The 21,195-nt window shown below is 42.2% G+C and overlaps 1 protein-coding gene across 4 annotated transcripts in view; it reads right to left on the reverse strand.

Annotated features, from left to right (window-relative positions):
* The window catches only part of Argk1 (Arginine kinase 1), a 108,063-nt gene that overhangs the window by 14,287 nt on the left and 72,581 nt on the right, over positions 1-21,195 (reverse strand). Inside the window, exon 1 of one of the 4 annotated variants that reach the window (XM_072302027.1) lies at positions 7,047-7,280. The exons of the other annotated variants lie outside the window; for them this stretch is intronic. Coding sequence (XP_072158128.1) covers positions 7,047-7,144 — 98 coding nt within the window. The 5' untranslated portion in view covers positions 7,145-7,280. Of the gene's footprint in view, positions 1-7,046; positions 7,281-21,195 lie in introns of those variants that run through there. 4 annotated transcript variants of the gene reach the window in all.

Consider the following 21,195-nt stretch of genomic DNA (forward strand, 5'->3'; position numbering starts at 1 on the left):
TTCGAATGTGCCAATATTCAGGCAGTGGCCCTTTCTAACCGTGGGCAGATTCGAAACGTAGGAAGAATTTTTTCGCCTTCGACTGGCGAGGTAGGCCAGAAGGCATCCTCGTGTTGCAATATTTGTCTATTTCAGGATTTGCGTTGTCTACAGATTTTGCTTCGCATTTCACCTCGCAATGGAGAATTTACAAGGGTCTGAAATTTGATAAATTTCGTGTTTAAGTGGAATCTACTGAGTGAACTGAACACGGAGATACCCTTCATTCATAAATTGAGCCATTATTAGAGGAGATATGAAAAAATAACCGATTCTGCAAAAATACATGTGTTTAAATGGGAAATGCCGCCAGATTTCGTCACAAGGCGGTGCATTTTCTTACTTTCAAATCAATTTTCATACTTTTTCCCATATCAGAAAAAAATTATAAAACCTACTGTGAAATCAGCTCTTTAGGCACTTTCAGATGAAGCAATAAAAAGTTTGCGTGCAAATTCTCCATTCTAATGCTGGCTGTGGGATTTCTATTCAAGTCTCCACAGTCAATTACAAACAACATTTCTTTGATTTTTCTTGATTTCTCAAATTTCTTCAGGAAAACAGTGCTCCTTCAGGGTATGCAGAAAACATTACTCCTGTAAAGAAACTCGAGTCATCGATATCCGAAGTAAGCGAAGTAAGTACTCCTCGCCTGTGCAAGCGGTGGCCCCCACGTTACGATAAGTAGGGAGGATGGGGGCCTGTAATTAAGGATGCGGTCATTAAGGAGTCGCTAACCATGAGCTGCTGGTTCGACCACACAGTCGCAAATTTGCGAGAAAAACCATAGCACTCATCATGGCGGTATTCACATTCTGCAAAGTTCGCAGTTGCGACCTGGCAAACGCGTTACGCCTTTCCGCATGAATGAAGGATGACTCACAGCCGACGACGCCCCCCCCCCCCTCTTTTTAACCAGCCGGCCGGCGTCGCGACGCGACCGACGTCGACGCGGCCTCCACGCGGAGTCATCAATCCATCATCATCGCCTGTCACAGCACCGTTCTCGGCGGTGCAAACAACGGTTCGAAAATTATACCTGGAAAACTCGAGTTTACTCCCATATTTTCACAACTCTGCCCTGCTGTGGAAAAACGCAGTATGAACATTCGAATTTTGCCAGATTTCCCCTGATAATAATGTATTTTTGAAGCATACTACGCATGTTTTTCATTGACAATTCCAGATATATTAGATTGAAGTGCGAACCAATTTGTCTGAAAAATTGAAAGAAAAATACTGACAATTTTTTCAATAGTTTTTTTAGTTTATCAAAAGAAATTTGGCAACACCTAAAAGTTCATATGATTTTTTCCTTGGCACGGCAGAACTGAAGACGAGTTCAAAATGTTACCTATTTCTCATTCACTATTTCTTTGAATTAACATTGTGTGAGAATCCCCTCGATTCCTATTTATCCTTCAATTCGGCGGGTATGCAATTTAAGCTACTTTGAAGTTGTAATAGTTGTATCACGCGATTTAATCCTAAAGAGGGACTTAAAACGAAGCGCTCAACTTAAATATCGAATTAGAAGAATGTCTGAAAGTGGCAATGAATTTTGAGGTAGGTATACAGGAGCGGATTTTAGGTTATAGAAAATTAAGACTTTTAGACTGATTGTGAAACTAAGACTTTTGAGCAGACTCCCTGTGCTTTTCCAGCTATGTATAGCTCAAGAAAAGTTCCTATTTTAGTAACTTTTCCTACTAAGGGTTAGCAACAGCTCCATTGACTGAGATATGACATGTCTCACGAAGATGCAATGTACATAGTCAGGCAGTTTCCTCAAGAGCGATCTGTCGAGGCGATCGATCGCGTCCCAACAGACTCTTTGTCTGCACCAAAGAATGCCACGCGCTACGCTTTATTGAGGGCCCTTTTATAAATAGATAGAAGTACGCGAACACTTGCTTACGTGATGGAATGCATCATTCTTGTCCAGTTAAGATGATCAGATGGAGACTGAGTTTTCTAGGTTACCAGGTTATCACATGCGTTAATGGAAAACAATTCGTGAAGAATCCTTCCACGGGGTGTATAATATATTCTTTCACAAGGTTTCTGGTTCAAGGTTTCTGTTTTTCCCCGCTTGGAGAAATGGTAATCACGGTGCAGACTGACTTTTTAATAAACACGGTCAGTTTCAGAGAAATTTATGGTTAGTTTTTTTCAGTTTTTTCAAAAAGTATTGCGTTGGTACCAATCGGCGACCGCTAGAGAGCGATCCAAATTTAAACTACTTTACTTTGATTGGTCGAGACCTGGCTTCAATGCGCGCCAATACTTTACTTTTTGAACACTCTTACTCTAATTATTTGCTTGTCAAATTTTTTTACGATTTTTCATGCAGGTCGTTATTTAAATATCTCTGCTCCTATTTAATTTTTTGAGGAGAAACAAGTCATCTTTATAGCATGAAATTTTCACGAAATACTCTGCTACTTAACGGAGAAGAAAAATCAAGGAAGTTTTTTTAGAAATTACGTTGACAAGTACATTTTTCAAAGAGAAAACAAAATATTACAGAAATTCTGCAACGATGTAAACGGAGATACGTGGTTTTGCACTTCGGTCATTGATATGTGGGATTTTATCACTGATTTGTAGCAGTGGCGAGGCGTGAATTGCGATGTATCGATTGTTCTGTCATTTAAACCTATGGTAAAGAATCGATTATTAAGGTGTTCGCTGTTAACACCCAGTTTATCGATCCTTTACCATACGTTCAAATGGCATAACAATCGATATATCGCAAAGCATGCCACGCCACTGATTTGTAGAGGGAGGATATACGACAGGCAGGTAGCAGTTAAGTTCAAGGTAAATGTGCCGACTCTGGACGAGACGCACGCTGAACAGTGGCGTGGCGTGAATTGCGATGTATCGATTGTTATGCCATTTAAACCTATGGAAAAGGATCGATAAACAGGGTGTTCGCAGCGAACACCTTAATAATCGATTCTTTACCGTAGGTTTAAATGGCATAGCAATCGATATATCTCAATTCACGCCACGCCACTGACGCTGAAAGATTCCGACGTCAACATCCGCGATAAATCGCGCTGGCGCTGAGGATTAACAGATTCGGAAGACGTCCAGTTTCCGGGAGACGATATTTACGGGTCCGCTTAAGACTGTGTAAACAGTTTGCTGTAGATCAAAATATAAAAATAACAGAGCCGGGCGGATGAGGTAATATTTTCCAATCGTTCGTCAACGTCTGGGCGAGTACTGAGAACGATTTTCCACCCCTGGACGAAAAATGGAAAAATTGGCCACACGAACCTTACGCGGAAAAATGAACGTCACACAGTGGGTTGAGTCAATAAGAGATGTTGGACAAACTTTTGAAATTTTAAACGCTTATAACTCCGTTTATACAAAACTATGAGGTTTTAAAAGTGGTTTCATTGGTTTCCTCTTAAAAGTTTCTTCCAAAATCATCCCTTGAAATTTGAAATGTGACGAAATCAATATCAAAATTTGCAATTTTAGTCAAAAATTTCATGTCCGACCTCTCAAATTGACTCGATCCACTGGGCGTCAGTCCGCGGACTGAAAATTTTTGGCAGGAGATTTCTGTTCAGTTGCTGCGTAAAATTATCGATATTTTGAGGAAAATGCTCTCGTGTTTTCTAAAAATGAGGTGCTCGCGGTGTTAATTTTTGTGCGAATACACACGCCACACGAGTACTTGAATTCCGTCAAATTCCCTCTTACAAATTGACGCTGAAACTCAAATCGCGTACCTCGTTTCGGTTTTTCAAAATCTTCATTTTTAATTTTTTTTACAAAGAAAATAAATCGACATCATTCAGAATGTTGGAATTTTTTTAGCCAATGTGCGTTAAAAATTCAGCATAAAGCCGATATCTCAATACAGAGGGAAAAAGCTCATACACAAGCACAATTTTCCCTCAAAGAGATACGATGCACTGCAATCACGACGAGATTAAAGTTTCAATTCAGATAAAACCGTTCCGCAGCGTTCAGGATTAGTGCAATTGCAACCGATCAGTCGGTAAAAATCCAAGGCCTCGTCAAAATGCACCAAGATAAATAAATAAAAAGCCCGAGTTAAATAGTGAGGGGAAGGGGAGAGAGGGAGTCAGGAGAACGGTACGAACCACCGAAGGCGTATAAATACTGCATGTAATAAGTATTCTGCCGTGCTGAGGAAAAACGCCGTATGAACATTCGAAAGTTGCCAAATTTCTCACAATAAAATTTTTATCTTCGCGGAAATTCATTAATATGTACTTTTCCCTGACATTTTCAGTAACTTTGGGTGAAATTGCAAACAAAATTATCTGAAAATTGGAAGAAAAATATCCAAAAGTTCATCGGGAAATTCGTGTTTTATCAAAGGAAATGTGGCAACTCTCAAATGTTCATACGGCGCTTTTCCTTAGCACGGCTGTATTATATACCAGGTAAATGGTACATAGACGGGAATCGCATGGCTTTAATTGAAGGTACGGATCAATTCTGGTCCCACGGGGTGCAGTCAGCTGGGTGAGTTTCTAGGTCACGTCACATCCTGTGACGTCAGGAAGCTCTCGCGTTGGCTTGTCTCTCTTTTCCCGGCTGTTCACGGGGGAAGGAGGAGAATTTTCCGGTGAAAGGGCAACGATGCTTTTATGGAGCTTTGCGGGATGCATAGCGAGGCAGGAGCACTCGCCGCGACCGCGTCGGGATGTCTCTGTGACCTCTGCGATTTTTAATCCCGGCTCCGTGATCAGGGTTGCACGTTCGAGAGGAAAAAACGGGATTTTTATCTTTCATCGGGGAGAAGATTTCCCGAGTTTTCGACCTCGAAATTTTTCGTTTTGACTGATGTTTTTGTACGGGAGTGTCACGGTGTGAGCGGTTTTTTAGTTTTACCATTAAATTTAGCATTCCATAAGAGATGACAAAATATAATTTGCGACCTACACCTTCGTATCTGACAGATGCACACGGCTCAGAGCTCAAAAGTTAGAAACACTTCGAAGCCGTGAACTTCATACCGAAATTTTACTCGGTGTGAGGAAGAGGAGTCAACAGCCAAACGCACCGAAAAAAGGACGTTTTATGAGGGGAGGGAGGGGGGTCTGTGCCCTCCTTAACGTTCCCTCGCAGTAAGTTCAAACTTAATCCTCCACTTGTTGAAATTTGAAGGAAAACACTGTGATACCACTATTCGAACCTCAGTGAGCTCAAATTGCCTACCCTACTGTTTGAAGGCGAACTTGGTCGCACGCATTACTTGCCTATCGCGTGGCATTGATTGACAAATGAAATTGCAGTCTAAGATTTTATGGCCTGTATTTCATTAAAGAACAAGTTTTGCTTGACGAAGAAGAAGAAGTCGCACGCATTACGTGCCTATCGCGTGGCATTGATTGACAAATGAAATTGCAGCCGAAGATTTTATGGCTGTATTTCATTGAACAACAAGTTTTGCTTGACGAAGAAGAAGAAGAAGAAGAAGAAATGGCTTGTCAATGTCTTCGAGTTGGTGCATTTGAACACCTATCTTGCGACAGCGCAACCCTATACTTTTCAGTTACCATTCAGCCCTTTTCATCCCCGTCAAGCTCATGTCGAGAGCGGAAAGCGACTTGTTTTCAGACTCTAGACGTCTCGCTCGTCACCCAGGGCACCAGAGCGAGGGATGAGCATCGATGCCAAGTTTCCGCTGAAAAAAAATCGCGAAAATTCAATCAAATCGTGCGCCGGACACCGACTTTTTCGAATCCCCTGATCTGACAACCCGTGGGCGACGGCTCTGTCTGAGAGCTTCATCTGCATAATTTAATTATCGCGTGACGGCATGATAAAGAGAATTTCTAAAGATTCCCACTTTCGAGAGTCGTGCAAACAGCAATTTAGCAAACTTACTGATACATCGGATGGTTACTAGGATCGTAAACGAGTTGAACTTGCAGAACTTGGGAGAGAGAATAGTTGTCATGGTTACTATTTTGCGTCGTTGCAGTTATTATATTTTAGTCAGCTGATGAGCGGAGGATCGTGAGATTTTAGCGTAAACATAGGGATCTTTGAGGAGGAACTTTTCTAATCCCGAAAAGGGGAAATTTCTCGGGGATTACTAGCTGAAATGTGCTTTCCCGGGAAACTTTGACAGAAAAACACACATACATATACTTTTCCACAGTGATCACTCACACTTTAAAGAGCCCTCAGGAACATTTCTGACAATTTCCTTGACTTTCCCGTTCCTGTTCCCTGCACTTGACTTTCCCGGGAAACTTTGATCCCTTCACAAAAACTTTTCCGCACGTATACGATTCAGTTGAACTACGTTGAGCAGAAACAAGCAAACAAAAAAAATATTTTTTTTTTTTGAGGGGAGGGATAAGCTGCTTTGAGCTCAACTTATCCTACTGATGAAAATTGAAAACTGAAGAAAAGTAGGTACTTTGAGTGTGAAACTTAAGGTTGGATTGTATCTTTTACTGTCAGTAGAGTTTTCCGGATATATACAAGGAAAATATTGCTTTTCAGAGCTAAGTATTATAAAAGTATGATCATCTCAACACTTTTACTATGGAAAAAGTGTGCCACTCCCTGTTTGATCGGCAAGCTTTTGGCTTTCATTATAGCCCTTTCGCCTCCAGCTCTGGACCAAAGTAAACTTACAAGATACCTAAAGAGTTCTAGACGTGTCGGGATTTCCTAATTTTGAACTTCTAAAATGCGTTATTAACAAACTTTAATTAAGAATTAACTTTTTTTCGGAGTATAATTCATTTTTCCTTCATAGCACAAAATCCTCTCGGTCCGTTTTGTTTACATGATCCTAGAGCATGTTCCCTGAGAGCTTCATAAAAAGACTAAATCTAACGAACCAATCAGAGAGCAGCGCAGACATGGCAATACTCTCCCTTACATGCACTTCATCCGGTCTTAAGTTGGCAACACTTCAACCACTTGCCCACTCTACCGACTCGTCACCTAAGGGACCTTCACAGAAGTCACGGAAACTTTAAAAAGCTCACCGGTGTAAAACTTTCTGCCTCTTCGCGTAATAAAGATACCCGGAAGTGCCGACGACAGCACCGAAGACAGCCAAAACCGCCTTAGTTCTGCCGCGCATCTTCTTCAACTTTCAACACACTTTATTCACTTCTCCACCGAATTTTAAAGTCTAATTCACTATTAAAAGCTCCCGTTCGACGAGATAAAAGTTCTGAGGGCGTCCTCTAATTTCAAAGTCGCGAGAACAGCGATCGAGAAGCTTTCGACGCGACGCCTCGGTATGTAACACTGCTCTCCTAGCGTCGACTGTCATTACAGCCAATCAGCAGACGTGCTTCGATGGCTTCTGTGTACTGCGCTTAATTTATTTGATCTTTTGATTCGTTTTGTCGTCCTGAAGCTGTTTTTTTTTCTATTGATCCTCGGCGAATTAACCGAGACTCGCTCGCTTCGTTACGTAAAAATGGACCACTAGACAAGGCACGAATTCAAGCATTCTGATACATGTTTCTTAACCAGAATTTCACGTAGAGCACGATTCGCGCAACGAAAATTACTGAAACCAACTCCTTATGAAGATATTAACCTTTTTATTTCACATTGGTTACGCGGATTTTGAACTGCGCGCTCATAAGAAACTCAAAGCTCTACGTGAGTCAAATCGCGCACTACAACATTTCAGCAAGCCTCTCAATCGAGCAATGTTCATTTTCCCTCCGTGTGTTGTTCAAACTATAAGCAATTTGCTATAGCTGAGCCAAAGCGTCAAGATTGAGGTTGCCAGATTTTTATATCGCAAGAGACTGTCATGATAACTTTTAGCTCGCGATGTGAATCACGCAGAACAATGAGTTTTCATGAGCGGGTGGTTTGAATTCACACATCAGGAATCATTGAATATCTTGGTTAGGAGTTGATTTCGGTAATTTTCGTTGTGCGTATCGTGTTCTACGTGAAATTTTGGTCAAGAAACATGTATCAGAATGCTGAAATTCGTACCTTGTCTAGTGGTCCATTATGGGACTCTATGTCTGATGGAACACGGTAGAAATAAAATTGGGACCGATGAAAGTGGCGAATAAAGAACTCGGAGGAATTGAGGGGCTTGGAGGACAAGGCGCATAAGTGCAGTTTTTTTAAAAAATTGAGGTGTTGATGATTTCAAGTAAAATAAGCCTTAATGCATATCCTGTGAAAATTCGCCCCAAATTTCAATTTTTAAGCATCAAAAAGTCAGTTTAGACTTTCTTTCCGCCATAAGGATCCATGTAATTTCAAAACTTCAAACACGTATTTCTCGAAATAGCAAAAACTGCACTTCATGCGCCTTGTCCTCCGATTCCCTGCTTACATAAAACATATTTTTGATGAAAAAATTAATTAAAAACACGAAGATTACAAGGAAAGTCACCGGTCCTTAGGACAAGACGCTAAACTAAAATGCTTGATACAACTATATAAACCTCTGAGCCACTCAAATTGCATCAATCGAGTTGAAGGCGAACTTGATTTCTCACTCCAGTTTTTGGACGAGAAAGTGATACATGCATACTTCATAACTACCAAACTTCGATTGTCGTACTTTCGAAACTTCAGAAATGTATTTCTCGAAATTGCAAACACTGCGCTTATGCGCCTTGTCCTTCTAGCCCCTCAATTCAGCCTGAATTTTTTCTTCTCTTTTGCCGATGAAAAATTTTCCTACATCGAACAGGTTTTTTCGGTCAGTCCTCGGGTTTCCCAATCTCTATAGGTTCAGAAAATTTACTCACAATTAGACCTCCTCTGAAATTTCGAAATTTTTCCACTTCCCGCACAGCCAGGCTGTAAATCCATCTGGCACTAAAACTCATTTCAACTTATTCCTCGCTGAGAAACGATTGTCACACGCTTATTTTCAGAGGCAATTTTTTTTAGAGAGTGCTCTCTCAGGGTAACATTAGAGCGGTTACGGCTCAATTTATTGGCTAACCTTGGGAAATAAGTGAACTAATGGACCGCAGCGGGAAAATCTGCATTGAGATGAAACGCGGCTAATTGAGCAGAATAAGCAAGTCGCAAAGCGTGAAAATACGGAAGGACGGAAGAGACTGAATATTTCGCACTTTTTCGCCGATTCGTTCATTAGATAGCTCCGGATTTTTAGGGTACACTCACACCGATTTAAGCAAATTCACTCAGTATGTTGGAGTTTTTTTGCCAACGTGCGTTAAAATTCAGCATAAAGCTGAAAACACAAAGGGAAAAAGCTAAGATGAGCACAGTTCTCCCTCAAAAAACACAAAAAACTCCAACATACTGTCTTACGACCCGTGCGTCCACCGCAATCAGTTTGTGTAAACTCAATCAATAGTGTATTCGAAAGTCACTAATATTTTTCCTAGAAATTTTCATATTCTTCAAATCAAATTGCGAATTATATTCTCTGAGAAACGGGGAAAAAATATCTCATGGTTTTCTCGAGAATTCGTATTTTATCGAAGGAAATTAGGCAACGCCTGCTGACTTATACGACGTTTTTCCCTCACGCGGCAGCAGGGGGGTGCAACGAAGAGGGGCATGGGGGAGGGGGTGGAGGTTGCATATCCCAGCGTTGCGAACATGCGAACAAGCACCTGCCGGAATCTGTGGATCGAGGATCCCTTTGGAGAGATCGGGAGGGATACAGGGAGGCTGGATGCACGGAGCCGGCGCTAGGGTGGCGCCAGACATTCCAGACGACGCCCTTCGCCGCCTGGCAGCGCTGTCTAGCGGACCAATTCGACCCTAGCTCACGCTGTTCCCACCGGGCGTATCCTCCTAGACAGGACCAGGATCCGGAAACCTGGCTTACAAAATTTCTCTCTAATAGCAGCAGCTTTTACTCAATATTCGAAAAGTGTATGTTTGCACCGAATCCAGAGTGACTATAATTTTAGACCTCAAAATAAAATTCAAATAAACACAATTTTCCTTAATAATTGTACTTAAGATCGAAAAATGATAAATTTAATCGGAATACATTCATTTCATTCATTGAATTCATTTGGTTTTTCAAAAATGAGGATCTCATGATAGGATCAGTACCCCTCTCGCTCGATTAACATGTATTTTTCTCTTAGCTATCTTGCTTTTCCCTCCTTAGAATATAGATTTTAAGAGATGGGAAGATTGACAGGCTCAAAAGAAGAAAAACTAGATTTAATTTAAAAGAAAATTGGATGGAAGTTTAGGGTACGCAGTATTGATATTTGATATTAAAAGGAAAGCTCTTTGGGATGATGTGCACAAATATCCTTGTGTATTTAGTACCTATCCTTACACAAACCCATAAAAAATAGTGCATATTCCGACTTTAAAAATCAATCTCTCTCATATCTTCCCGGGAAAGGGTCAAAAGAGGAATCCGAAAATTCCATTGATATTTTACTTCAACTTTGAAGGTTGTTGATTTCCAGCTCCGATTATTGATTTTTTTTTTTTTTAAAAAAATATGGATGGCAATAGTTTTTTTCCGATACGAGGATAGGGCAGAGAAGATTTTAGAGAATAGTAAAAGTAAAATAAGTTCAACATAATTAGAGTTAGTATTTCGCTCGGTTAAAAGTTACCACCATTTTTGAATACAGAGAGGCTTCTAATAGAATCGAGATTTAGAAATAACTGATATCAAAATCCGGTCTCATGCATTAAAAATAATTTAAGGCAGAAATGTACCGGCCGACAGACATTCTCATACATAAACCCTGAAAATACTTCATGCATTCCGAAAAAAACCTTCATTTTGCGTCTGAGAAAGATAGCTAGATAACATGGAGACACTTATCGAGGAGGCCTCGCATACATGCAACAAGAGCATTGTCTGGCGCATTGACCCCATCCAATTACATTACCGAAAAAGGTAATCGATTCCCGAATTAAATCCACAGCAATTACGAGCCGCGAGACCAATTAGTCGGTGATAATTGCTCAATCCGTCTGCGCATAATTAAATACCTAGACCAAGCACATTCTATTCGTAGGTATCGAACTGTAGCAGACAGACACCTAACCTCACTCCGAACTCCGCAAGCGAGCAAATAAAGAGGGGGAAAAGGTGTGAAAGCACTCAAGGGTCGAAAACCGCGTGAAACAAAAAAAGAACCATGACAAGATAAGCGGTTTCGAGGCCGGGGACGGGATTTTGAGGTTAGAGCAGAGAGCTTACCCGGCGTTTTCGACGACCGCGCGGTCGGTTTTGGACGTGCAGCCGCCCATGGCCTCAGAATTTCGCGCACTGAACTCACGGGAACAAAGCTTCGCGGAAGTTGCGGGATTTGCGGAACTTGAAACGTAGCGGGAACACGGAAATAAATCGGGCGGCACTCATTTACGCACGACGCACTCCGGGTCGGACTCGCTCGGAAGACACGACAAGACAGACATCCCCTAAATTGAGGGGTTGCATGCGGATCGATACTTTTTCCCGCGCTCTTTCGATTCAGCTGCCCATTTCGACCCCCCCCCCCCCCCCCGCCCCGTCGCCCCGGCGCGGCGCTCGCAGTTGCTCCTGCTCCTGAGCTCTGACTCTACGCGGCGTTGCCATTTCGCGAATTCTCGAGTTTGGTGGTGCAACGAGGGTAGTATTTTACGTAAGCTTTTACGGTGCATTTTCACTCCTGAAAGACAACAATTTTTTAACGATTAATCTTGCCATTTCGCAAATTCTCGAATTTGGTGGTGCAACGAGGGTAGTATTTTCCGTAAGCTTTCACGGTACAGTTTCGCTCCTGAAAGACAACAATTTTTAAACGATTAATCTTGCCATTTCGCAAATTCTCGAATTTGGTGGTGCAGAGAGGGTAGTATTTACCGTAAGCTTTCACGGTACATTTTCACCCCTGAAAGACGACTATTTGTCAACGATTAATCTTCTATTACGCCGCCGCGTAAAATCTGACATTTTTTCCACCATGGCTTGTAGTATTTTATGTATATAATCATCGCAAATCCAAGAGACATTACTCTCAAACGAACAAACGTTTGATTTCAGCGAATTTTGAAAGCTCAGGTTGGCAACGAAGCTCGTGCACATCACCCCTGCGGGCCGGGATTGTGAGATGTCATCGTGTGCGTTGTATTTGGAGAAGTGTGCAGGTCATCGTTGTCAAATTAGTTGTAATTCCCCTCCAGATTAGATTATTTGAAGAATCACATAAGTGCTTACGCAGTTTCCATGGTAGATACGTCCTTCTTCAAAAGAACTTTTATACAAACCAATCGAGAGATGTGAGTAAATCTGTGTCTCAGCTACAAAAACGCTTATCTTCATTCACGACGTTGGAAAGTTCCAAACCACCCCGGATATTTTTGAGAAATAACCAAGGAAATTTCTCCTCCTGATCGTTCATGATTTTTAATCATTTCGTTGAGACATCAGCCCAGAAATTTCGGAGGAAAATTCTGGTATGTATTTTTCTGAAAAAAACCTTCATAATCGAATATCACCATAGCTTAAAAGGAAAAATATCGATATTTTGTTACCCTTTAGCCAAAGTATCACAAGCGCCATGCGACGTTTCAAAATATCTGCCGCCATTTTATTTTTTTGCAGATTTTTGTTGAATCTGTTAGAAAATTTCACCGAATTTTATCGGCAGCACAAAGAAAATTCAGTGAAATTCTCAGCTTCATTGTACAATTTCTTTGTAAAACAATATAAAATGGCAGCGGAAATGTTTGAACATCGCATGGCGCATGTGATACTTCGGCCGAAGGCTGACGAATTGACCATTCACGCCTCGCCACTGATAATTGGACTACATTTTGCAATTTGGAACGACAATATCTGGCTCAGTTTTGAAACGACGTATGTACCATGCACTGTTAAAAAAAACGGAGTGAGACTCAGCACAAGCGCGAGTAAGAACGGGCCCTCACTTCGCCGGACCGAGGAGTCACTCCGACGGAGAATCGGCTGGACGGATTTTGGGTGCCGTACGCATAGAAATCACTCCGACGCCGGACGGATTCGCGGGAGCCGCAATTTTAGGGGTTCACAGCTAGGGGATGGTGGAAAGGGGTTAATTGTGGAAATAATTTTTGAAACCATGAAAAATAAAAATAATAAAATCATTGGTATGAGATTTGACCGATTTTGAAGATTAGAAATTTCCTACTTACCTTGGGAATTGAACCCGGGACCTACCTAACACTAACCGACGACTCTACCGATTGAGCTATAGCGAACTATGCTTGTCAGTGACGCAAAAACGGTATTTAACGTCGATTTGAACGGGCCGCTAAGATATTTTCAATCTACCTGGATTTGTCCGTGTATTTAGTTTACTTTACTATATTTTTTAACTATATTTTATCGTTTTACTTTGTTTTATTTCCTTGTCGTCTCTATTTTTTCTTCACTCTATTTTATTTTTTCAAGCACTTCATTTTTTTTTCTTTAATTATTTACTTCTCATTCCTTTACTTTGTTTTATATTTACTGTGATTTCTTTTAATACTTCATCATAATTTTTGGACTTCACTTTACTCTTAAAATTCATTCTATTCTTTAACATCATTTAGTTGTTTCCCTTATTTTATTTTTTTCTTCATCTCCTTGCTCCTCTAATTATTTACTTCAATTTAGTCTTTGACTTCATTTTATCATATATTTGATTTACTTTATTTTATTTCTTTTCTATTGTCTCGGTTATACCATAATTTTGACTATTCTATTATTTCCACTATTCTATTATTTTTTCTATTTTTTCCTCTTTAAATTTTTCATTTTCATTCTGAGAGTGGTAGGCTTAAAAGGGAGAAGAGACAGTATATAGCGCTAGTGCGAGGGAGAGAAGGTGCGCGTGACTCCGAGCCGTACTGCAGCTCCGGTGCGGAGTGCTTTGACTACACATGCAGCCCGTCTCAGCACCTACGCGCTGAACCGCACTCCCGTGTTCATTCTCACTCCGGATTTTCCGTCGGACGGAATCAACGATTTTTAACAGTGTGAATACCCCTATGCATATGAGTGTTTTTACTGATGACCTAGGAGTTGTAGTTCCTAATAGCAAAATGCAGGCCAATTATCCGAAATTCGGCAACGTCTGAAAGTCCATACGCCGTTTTCCCTTAAAATGGCACCACCGCTCGCGTGCGCGGTATTGCGAAGGGATTGCGCGGAGATCTCATCTCCCTTTCGGCGCCCCAGGGACGGCCATGGCCAGCGAGTCTGCACGGCGGCTGCGGCGAGTCGCGGATAAGCTCCCCTTCATCCCTTGTCCTTGTCCCTCCGCCGCTATCAACCCCTTCACACGCGAGTCTCCTTTCATCCATTTTTAATTCTTTAATATTCTCACCTACTTTCGAGGGTCCTTCCGGACTGCTCTTTCTTGCCCACCGCGCCGCACCGGTCCCAAGTCTCATTCAAGCCACTTTATTCCTCGTAATTTCCTCCCCGATGTCGTCATCGAGTACACCCTCGCCCTTTTTATCGCCTCCAGTCCGATTATACGCTGGCGTTCAACGCGCGCTATTCGTATCGAGTTCTTTTACGGTCCCTTTTATACTCTCGGAGGAATTCATTCATGACTACGCTTTACGTCCCTGTTTGGTCGTAGGTCAGTTAAGTAGGTCTGGAGATGAATCTAAGTAGGCTAATAAAGTGAAGATGGCATCTTTTCTCAATGATGCCGAGATTTTCTTCGTACACCGAAAAAAAGTGAAGTTGATTCAACATCCTAGATGTAAAAAAAGCGCGGGAGAACTTATATAAAATGCTAAATTACCCGCTACAGCAGTTACTTCAGCGATGCCAAGATGTAAATCTAACTGCTGTGGCGGGTAATTCAGCATTTTACAAGTTCTCGCCCTCTATTTTTACATCCAGGATGTTAAATCAACTTCAATTTTTAAAACAGTATTTTATTTTAATAATTAAAAACTGAAGACACTTAAAAGACTTGGAGGCCCAAGTTGATATTGATGCGCCATCTTCAATCGTTTTTATGAAGGCTGGGCATCTTTAATGAAATTTGGGCATTTTAAAGGTTCCGAGACGGTACGTTGTCATTCGCACGGTCAAATCACTTCATTTTCTATTGGGGAAACACAATTTCTGGCTCATCCATAACAGCGTTATAGGTCGTTATAGCGCAATAGGTTATAGGATCGCCTGAACTCTTAAAAATCTTGTACCTACTTGTCGAAATCCGAGGAAGCAAAAAGCGATACCACTATTCGAACTCCAGTGGGGTCAAATTGCCTACCCTCGTATTTGAAGGCGAACCGGGCCGCATTATGTTACTTGCCTCCAGAGTAAAGAAGCAGCAAAGTGCGATACCACTATTCGAACTCCAGTGAGGTCAAATTGCCTACCCTCGTATTTGAAGGCGAACCGGACCGCATTATATTACTTGCCTCCTGAGTAACATTGTTTGACAAACAAAAGTCTAAATGGTCAAAACTATATCGCTACACCGCTATGGATACTCACAGAGGCAATTATAGAGGCGTGAAACAGACGGGCTTAACTGCATTGCTACGTTGCACGGTTTCATTTACAAATTTACTTACTAACTCTATAGTGTTTATACAATTTCGTTTAAAATTTCCTGAAGAGTTTGTTTGTACTTTGACAATTTTTTTCGGTAATGTACGACATAATATTTCCACCCGATAATAAATTGAAAAATAAGTAGTAAGCGCAATTGAAGCACTGAATATTGGATCTACTTTTGGAATGTGCTCCATGTTGGTCAGTCAAGTTCACGGAGTTAGGTGGAAGTTGAAACGTTACAATGAAAGTCAGATCCCCTGCCTCTCATCCCTTCAATTACAATTTAAAGAGAGTGTATCGATGGGTACAGTTGAACCGTAGAGCAGCCAGGGGAATGACCCGCCAGGAATGCGAAAAATAATAGAAGATACACTATGGATAGACAAGTTTGGGAGGTCATTCACCCCGAGCTCGAACCCCAGGTAGGGCCATCGATGCAGCGTTCCGACCTCCGCCTAGACAGGCACGATCGAATCTTCAGACGCATTGTTCCCCATGCTACCCGTTATTCAATCGCCAGCCTCCACAAAAAAATCGCAATAATTTCGCGCGAAACGACAGAAAATCCTCGGAATCCCGCCAGATTCGGCAACCCGACCCGCCGACAATGCGCATGCCGCAACGGGTACATTTTTCCACGGCGTTCCCGGAACGGAACGCGGGATTTGGGAGGAATGTTGGAGGCAGGAATTTCGCAGAATCTGGGTGACGCATGCGCAGACGCTGAGTTATGCAATTGGCGGGCAATGGACCGGGATGCTGGCTGGGGCTACCTGCCTACGCCTGAATGGATGGGACGGTTCTCGCTTAAGCGGGAAGCGGCAAAGCGCCGGCTACGCCGGTTGCCGGTAAAAATGTCTAAGGTGTCAGGTCTGTGGGCACGTACATCCTCCCTGGGTTGCCGCGTCGAATTAACATAGGATGCAAGAGTACAGTCGCGCTTCAGAAAAGAGCGTAATGTGAAGAAAATGAGCTTTTTCAGCTTTTTGAGATAAACGAAAACTCAGCGCCTACGAGAAAAAGCAAAAAATTGACTTTTCAACTTTCGGATGGAGACCAAAAGGTATTTTTTACGGCAGAGATCGGTATGCGGGTGCTTTCAAATAAAAGTCTAATTTAGCCTTCAAAGCTCCCCTCCCCCTCTTCAAAATTGTATTTTGAATTTTGGGGCAATGTACACGGAGAAAAAAACTTCGTGCATGGGACCCGAAGTTGAGGTCACATGGATCTCTGAAGTTTTCGGATTCGAGATCCGAAAATTTGAGGTCTAGCTGCCGAAGTTCGGGTCAGACATCTGAAGTACCTAGGTACATACATACCGAAGGCTTCGGGTCACACATCTGAGGTACTGCGGTACTTATCGAAGTAATTTGGATGTCTGAACCGACCTTCGGCAGTTGGACATCAAGTTTTTAGATGCGTGATCCGAAAACTTCAGAGATCCATATGACCTCGAGTTAGGTCCCATGCGCGAAGTTTTTTTCTCCGTGTAAGGTTCAAAATCAGGGAATACAGCTCGTAAAGCTGAATGGTCAGGCTAAGATGTGAAATTCGACCGTGAAATGTAGTACTACCTAAAATGGTCGTATTTCTGTCGAACGGAACTAAGTGCATTATGACGAGAGCCCTGTTGTGCATATATTCTTATGGCTCTCAGGGCCCATGTCTTATTGCACATAGTTCCGTTTGGCAGAAACACGTCCAACTTTGCTCCAATTTCACCTCATCTCCCAAATTTTCGTCATTGTGGCCGTCTTACCGACAAAATTTAAATACAATTTCCAAGACATGTCTCGCAATTATTTCGAATGATCCCTCTCATGGAAGCGTCCAATGGGTTCCAGGCAGGGGGGGGGCGGCAGCCCCCTGCCCCCCTAGTTCCAGTAATGGCTGTAGCGGCAACGCAGACGATGACTCACCGGTCATCCATCGGAATGACCACGTCACGACGTCGTCGCGCTTGCCACGTCGTGCAGAAAAACCCGCAATTTTCGCGCTCCGATCAGCCCGAAATTACTGATTTCAACCGCGATCTGCCGCGCGGTCCAGGCCCTGATTCTGGCGGCAGCGGATGTAGCCAAGTGCCCCCCTCTCCGCGGTCCCCTATTGTGTTCGGGACCCTCGCCTGTTCCCTTCCGGCGATGTCGTTTCCCATTTAAATCAGACTTCTTTTACACGGCTTCTTATGGGGGATTTTTGAGACTACACTGCGATTTGGCAACGGTGTTCTCGCCTTTCCCATGGTTCTGGACCCCCCTCCCCCTCTCATTTATGGTGGCCAATGTGGATGAGATACACTTGACGGTAGCCTCGCCGGATCCTCCCGATTGGAGTTGATGCGGGAGTAATGAGAATGAATTTCTGCACCGGTGTTGCCATTTTGCCGGGGATCGGATCAATTTTTAGTCGCAGAATCGAGTTTTAATGGTCGACCATCATAGATCAGTGAAAATGTGATGAGGTTTGTCACCAGCATTTCAATTTCACTTTCGAGTTTTAGCATAACCATTCGACCCTTTAAGCTCAATTTTTTGAGGCCTCTGAAGATTTTTCAGGAGCCGAATTGAATTTTGCCTAAGTATCGCGGCGCATTTTAGTGAACAGTCATACGCAAAATGTACTTAAACAGGACTTGTAGTTGTGACTTTGGAAAGGTTGACGGAAAATCATCAATCAGAAGAATTAGGATCGCGGTAATTTTTAGGAGTCATGTTTAGGCAAGGTTTTTCTTTTTTTAAGTTGCCTTAAAATTGAGCCTTTGCCGATTGTATGGGAGCATTTGGTGCAATGCAATGGCGCCTGTTGGCTTGGAACGCTGGTCGAAACGTCAACTCTCGCGACCAATAATTGGACGTATTTCTGTCAAATGGAACTGTGTGCATTATGACATGAGCCCTGTTACGCATACATTCTTATGGGTCTCAGAGCTCATGTCTTAATAGACATAGTTCCGTTTGACAGAAATACGTCCAATTACAGACCTACCGCCCTTCGAAATGTATGATGCTTGGCATCATCCACTACCCCAATGCACGCAGTCGTGTCTCCCACCTTGGAAATCGGCAGAATCAGCTCGTCTCATACCTGCACACCGCGACCGATCTCTCAACCTTCTTTACCTGTGAAAGGTCGCATTCCTCTTTTTACGACTTCCCTGGATCTGCCCCGTGGGTCCAGGAACGCAACCTTCCTCCTCGTCACTCTTCGAGTCTCAGATCGGCCGCCACCTCGTGCTGATCATCCTCTCAGTCGAAACTTTGATCGTATGAATTTCATATATTTATCTCTTTTTTTTGCACAATTTTACCCTTATTGAAAAAACAGTTCGGTAAAAGATTCCGAACTCTTAACTTTTTGAGCTCGCCCACTCGGGAGAGCTCTTTGCGATCGATTTCTTTTAGCATTGGTAGTGTCCGTGGCGACGAATGGATGGTTCTCGTTGCCGTCGGAGGAACGGCCAAAATCCCATTGATTTCAAGGTCTAAAAGTTGAATTTTCGCGGGTTACAGTTTTCCTCCGTCGAACATTTCCGTTCCCTCATTCAACTGAGGATTAATTGTTTCTCGTTTGCTACACTAGAGAGCATCACTTTCCGGTGGCCGAGCAGACTTGACTCACACCAACACGAATTTGTTTGTGTATGTGTTCACCTTTATGCTAAATTATTTATATGTATTATTTTCCGTTCACATTTTCAAAAACTGAAGTCCTATTTTTTTGCTGTTCCGTTGCGATAAAATTATCAGCTGACTGCTATCTCTATGCTATCTTATTAGAGAATCTTCCAGTTTCCTCGGTTACAGAGTGTAATGGAAAATCCTTCTTTCCGATGAGACAGTGACATCCTGAATTTTTCTATTTCCGATAAAATGAAGAGACGCTCTACAAACCAGGTACTGCTTTTTGAACTCATTTATTTTCTCCCTATTTTTTACGAAGTACTATACTTACTTTCCAGATAAATCTTAATAATTTTGTGAAAGACGAAGAATAAATGTGATAGAATTTTACACATGATTGTCCGCAGGAAAAGAAGGTTTATAGTTTACAGATTCAAATTTACTTGTTATGTGAAAGACTCGTGTTGAGTTTTGTTGAAAAATTAGATTGTACAAGGTAATATGTACTCATATTAATGGGCTAGTTCAAAAGCGGATTCAGCAATTTGGCAACACTGCCTTCCTTCCATTTAAACCTGTGTTGAATAATCGATTCTTGGCGGAGCACTTGGCCCCTCCTGGAATCGATACATTTACATATGTTTAAATGAGGAAAGAACAATGTTGCCAAATTTTTGGATCTGATAATGCGCTGGTCACAGAATTTTTGTTGATGTACGTTTTTTGCCGAGTTTTACATTTTATAACCAGAGCAAATATGCGTTACATTGACTAATAATGGGCCTGTTGCAAACTTTTGCTAGAGCAAAAATAAGAGTTGTTTCCTATAGATAATGCCTCAAAAATCACGATGAGCGCATCGGAAAACTCTGAAATGCACTCATAACTTCACAATCTGCGTAAGAAATTTGCGTTTTTTTGAGCTTCCCGCTTCAAAAACGATACTACGGCATAGGTGAACATTTTGTTAGAAGAGTCGCTCCATCGTCGGCAATATTCATCATGATTCAGTTTATTTATTGCGGTGTGAAAAATTTGTCATGTTAATAGTTTCACGAAGGCGAGCTCTCCAACACAGTAGTGTTGGAACCAGCAGCTTGTTTTTATTTTATGAAACTAAAAAGTTCGATATGTGCAATATGCACCTAAGTTCGGAATCTTTTACTGAACGTCTTTTTCAGAGTGCATTCAAACAATGGAGATGTTGCATGTGTGAGGGATTTGCGATTTGACTGTTGTTTCTTACGTAAAAGTTCGCGAGAAACACGATGGTGTCACTGGTTTTCTCTGAAATCATCTCCCAAGCTCAAAAAAAGCTCTCAAAGTGAGGCCAAAATGGAGGGGATATTCCGCCCTACCCTGAGAGTCCACCTCTACATCAAAACAAACTCTCCATGCAAAGATAGGGAGCAAATACATTCACAGGGCTGCCTTCATTTGGGGACTCCAAAACTGAAAACACGGCATCATTGCTGATGTATTTGCTCCCTATCTTTGCATGGAGAGTTTGTCTTGATGTAGAGGTGGACTCTCAGGTAGGGCGGGATATCCCCTCCATTTTGGCCTCACTTTGAGAGCTTTTTTTGAGCTTGGGAGTTGATTTCAGAGAAAACCAGTGGCACCATCGTGTTTCCCGCGAACTTTTACATAAGAAACAGCAGTCAAATCGCAAATCCCTCACATATGCAACATCTCCATTTTCATAGCAAGTGATGAAAGTAAGTGAATTCGACCCGAAAAATGGCAACACTGTTTAATGCATCTCCGCCGAGGCCGTCGTCTGTCCGCGGCTTTATAATTGCGCCCGGAGACAAAATATCCGGAGACGCGGCTCTGTCCCATTGCAATCATGAACGAAATAACCTAGAGACCTCGCGTTAATGACTTTTCCCGAGACGAAGCATTTTTGAGGCCCTGCGCTGGCTCTCCATAGCAATGCACAAAATGGGTGCGACGAAAGTCGGTTTCGGGATACCTGCAATACTGCCATGCCAAGTAAAAACGCCATAAATGAACTTTTAGATGTTGCTA

The sequence above is a fragment of the Bemisia tabaci genome, chromosome 6, assembly GCF_918797505.1.
Source record: "Bemisia tabaci chromosome 6, PGI_BMITA_v3".
Taxonomy (NCBI): Eukaryota; Metazoa; Arthropoda; class Insecta; order Hemiptera; family Aleyrodidae; genus Bemisia; species Bemisia tabaci.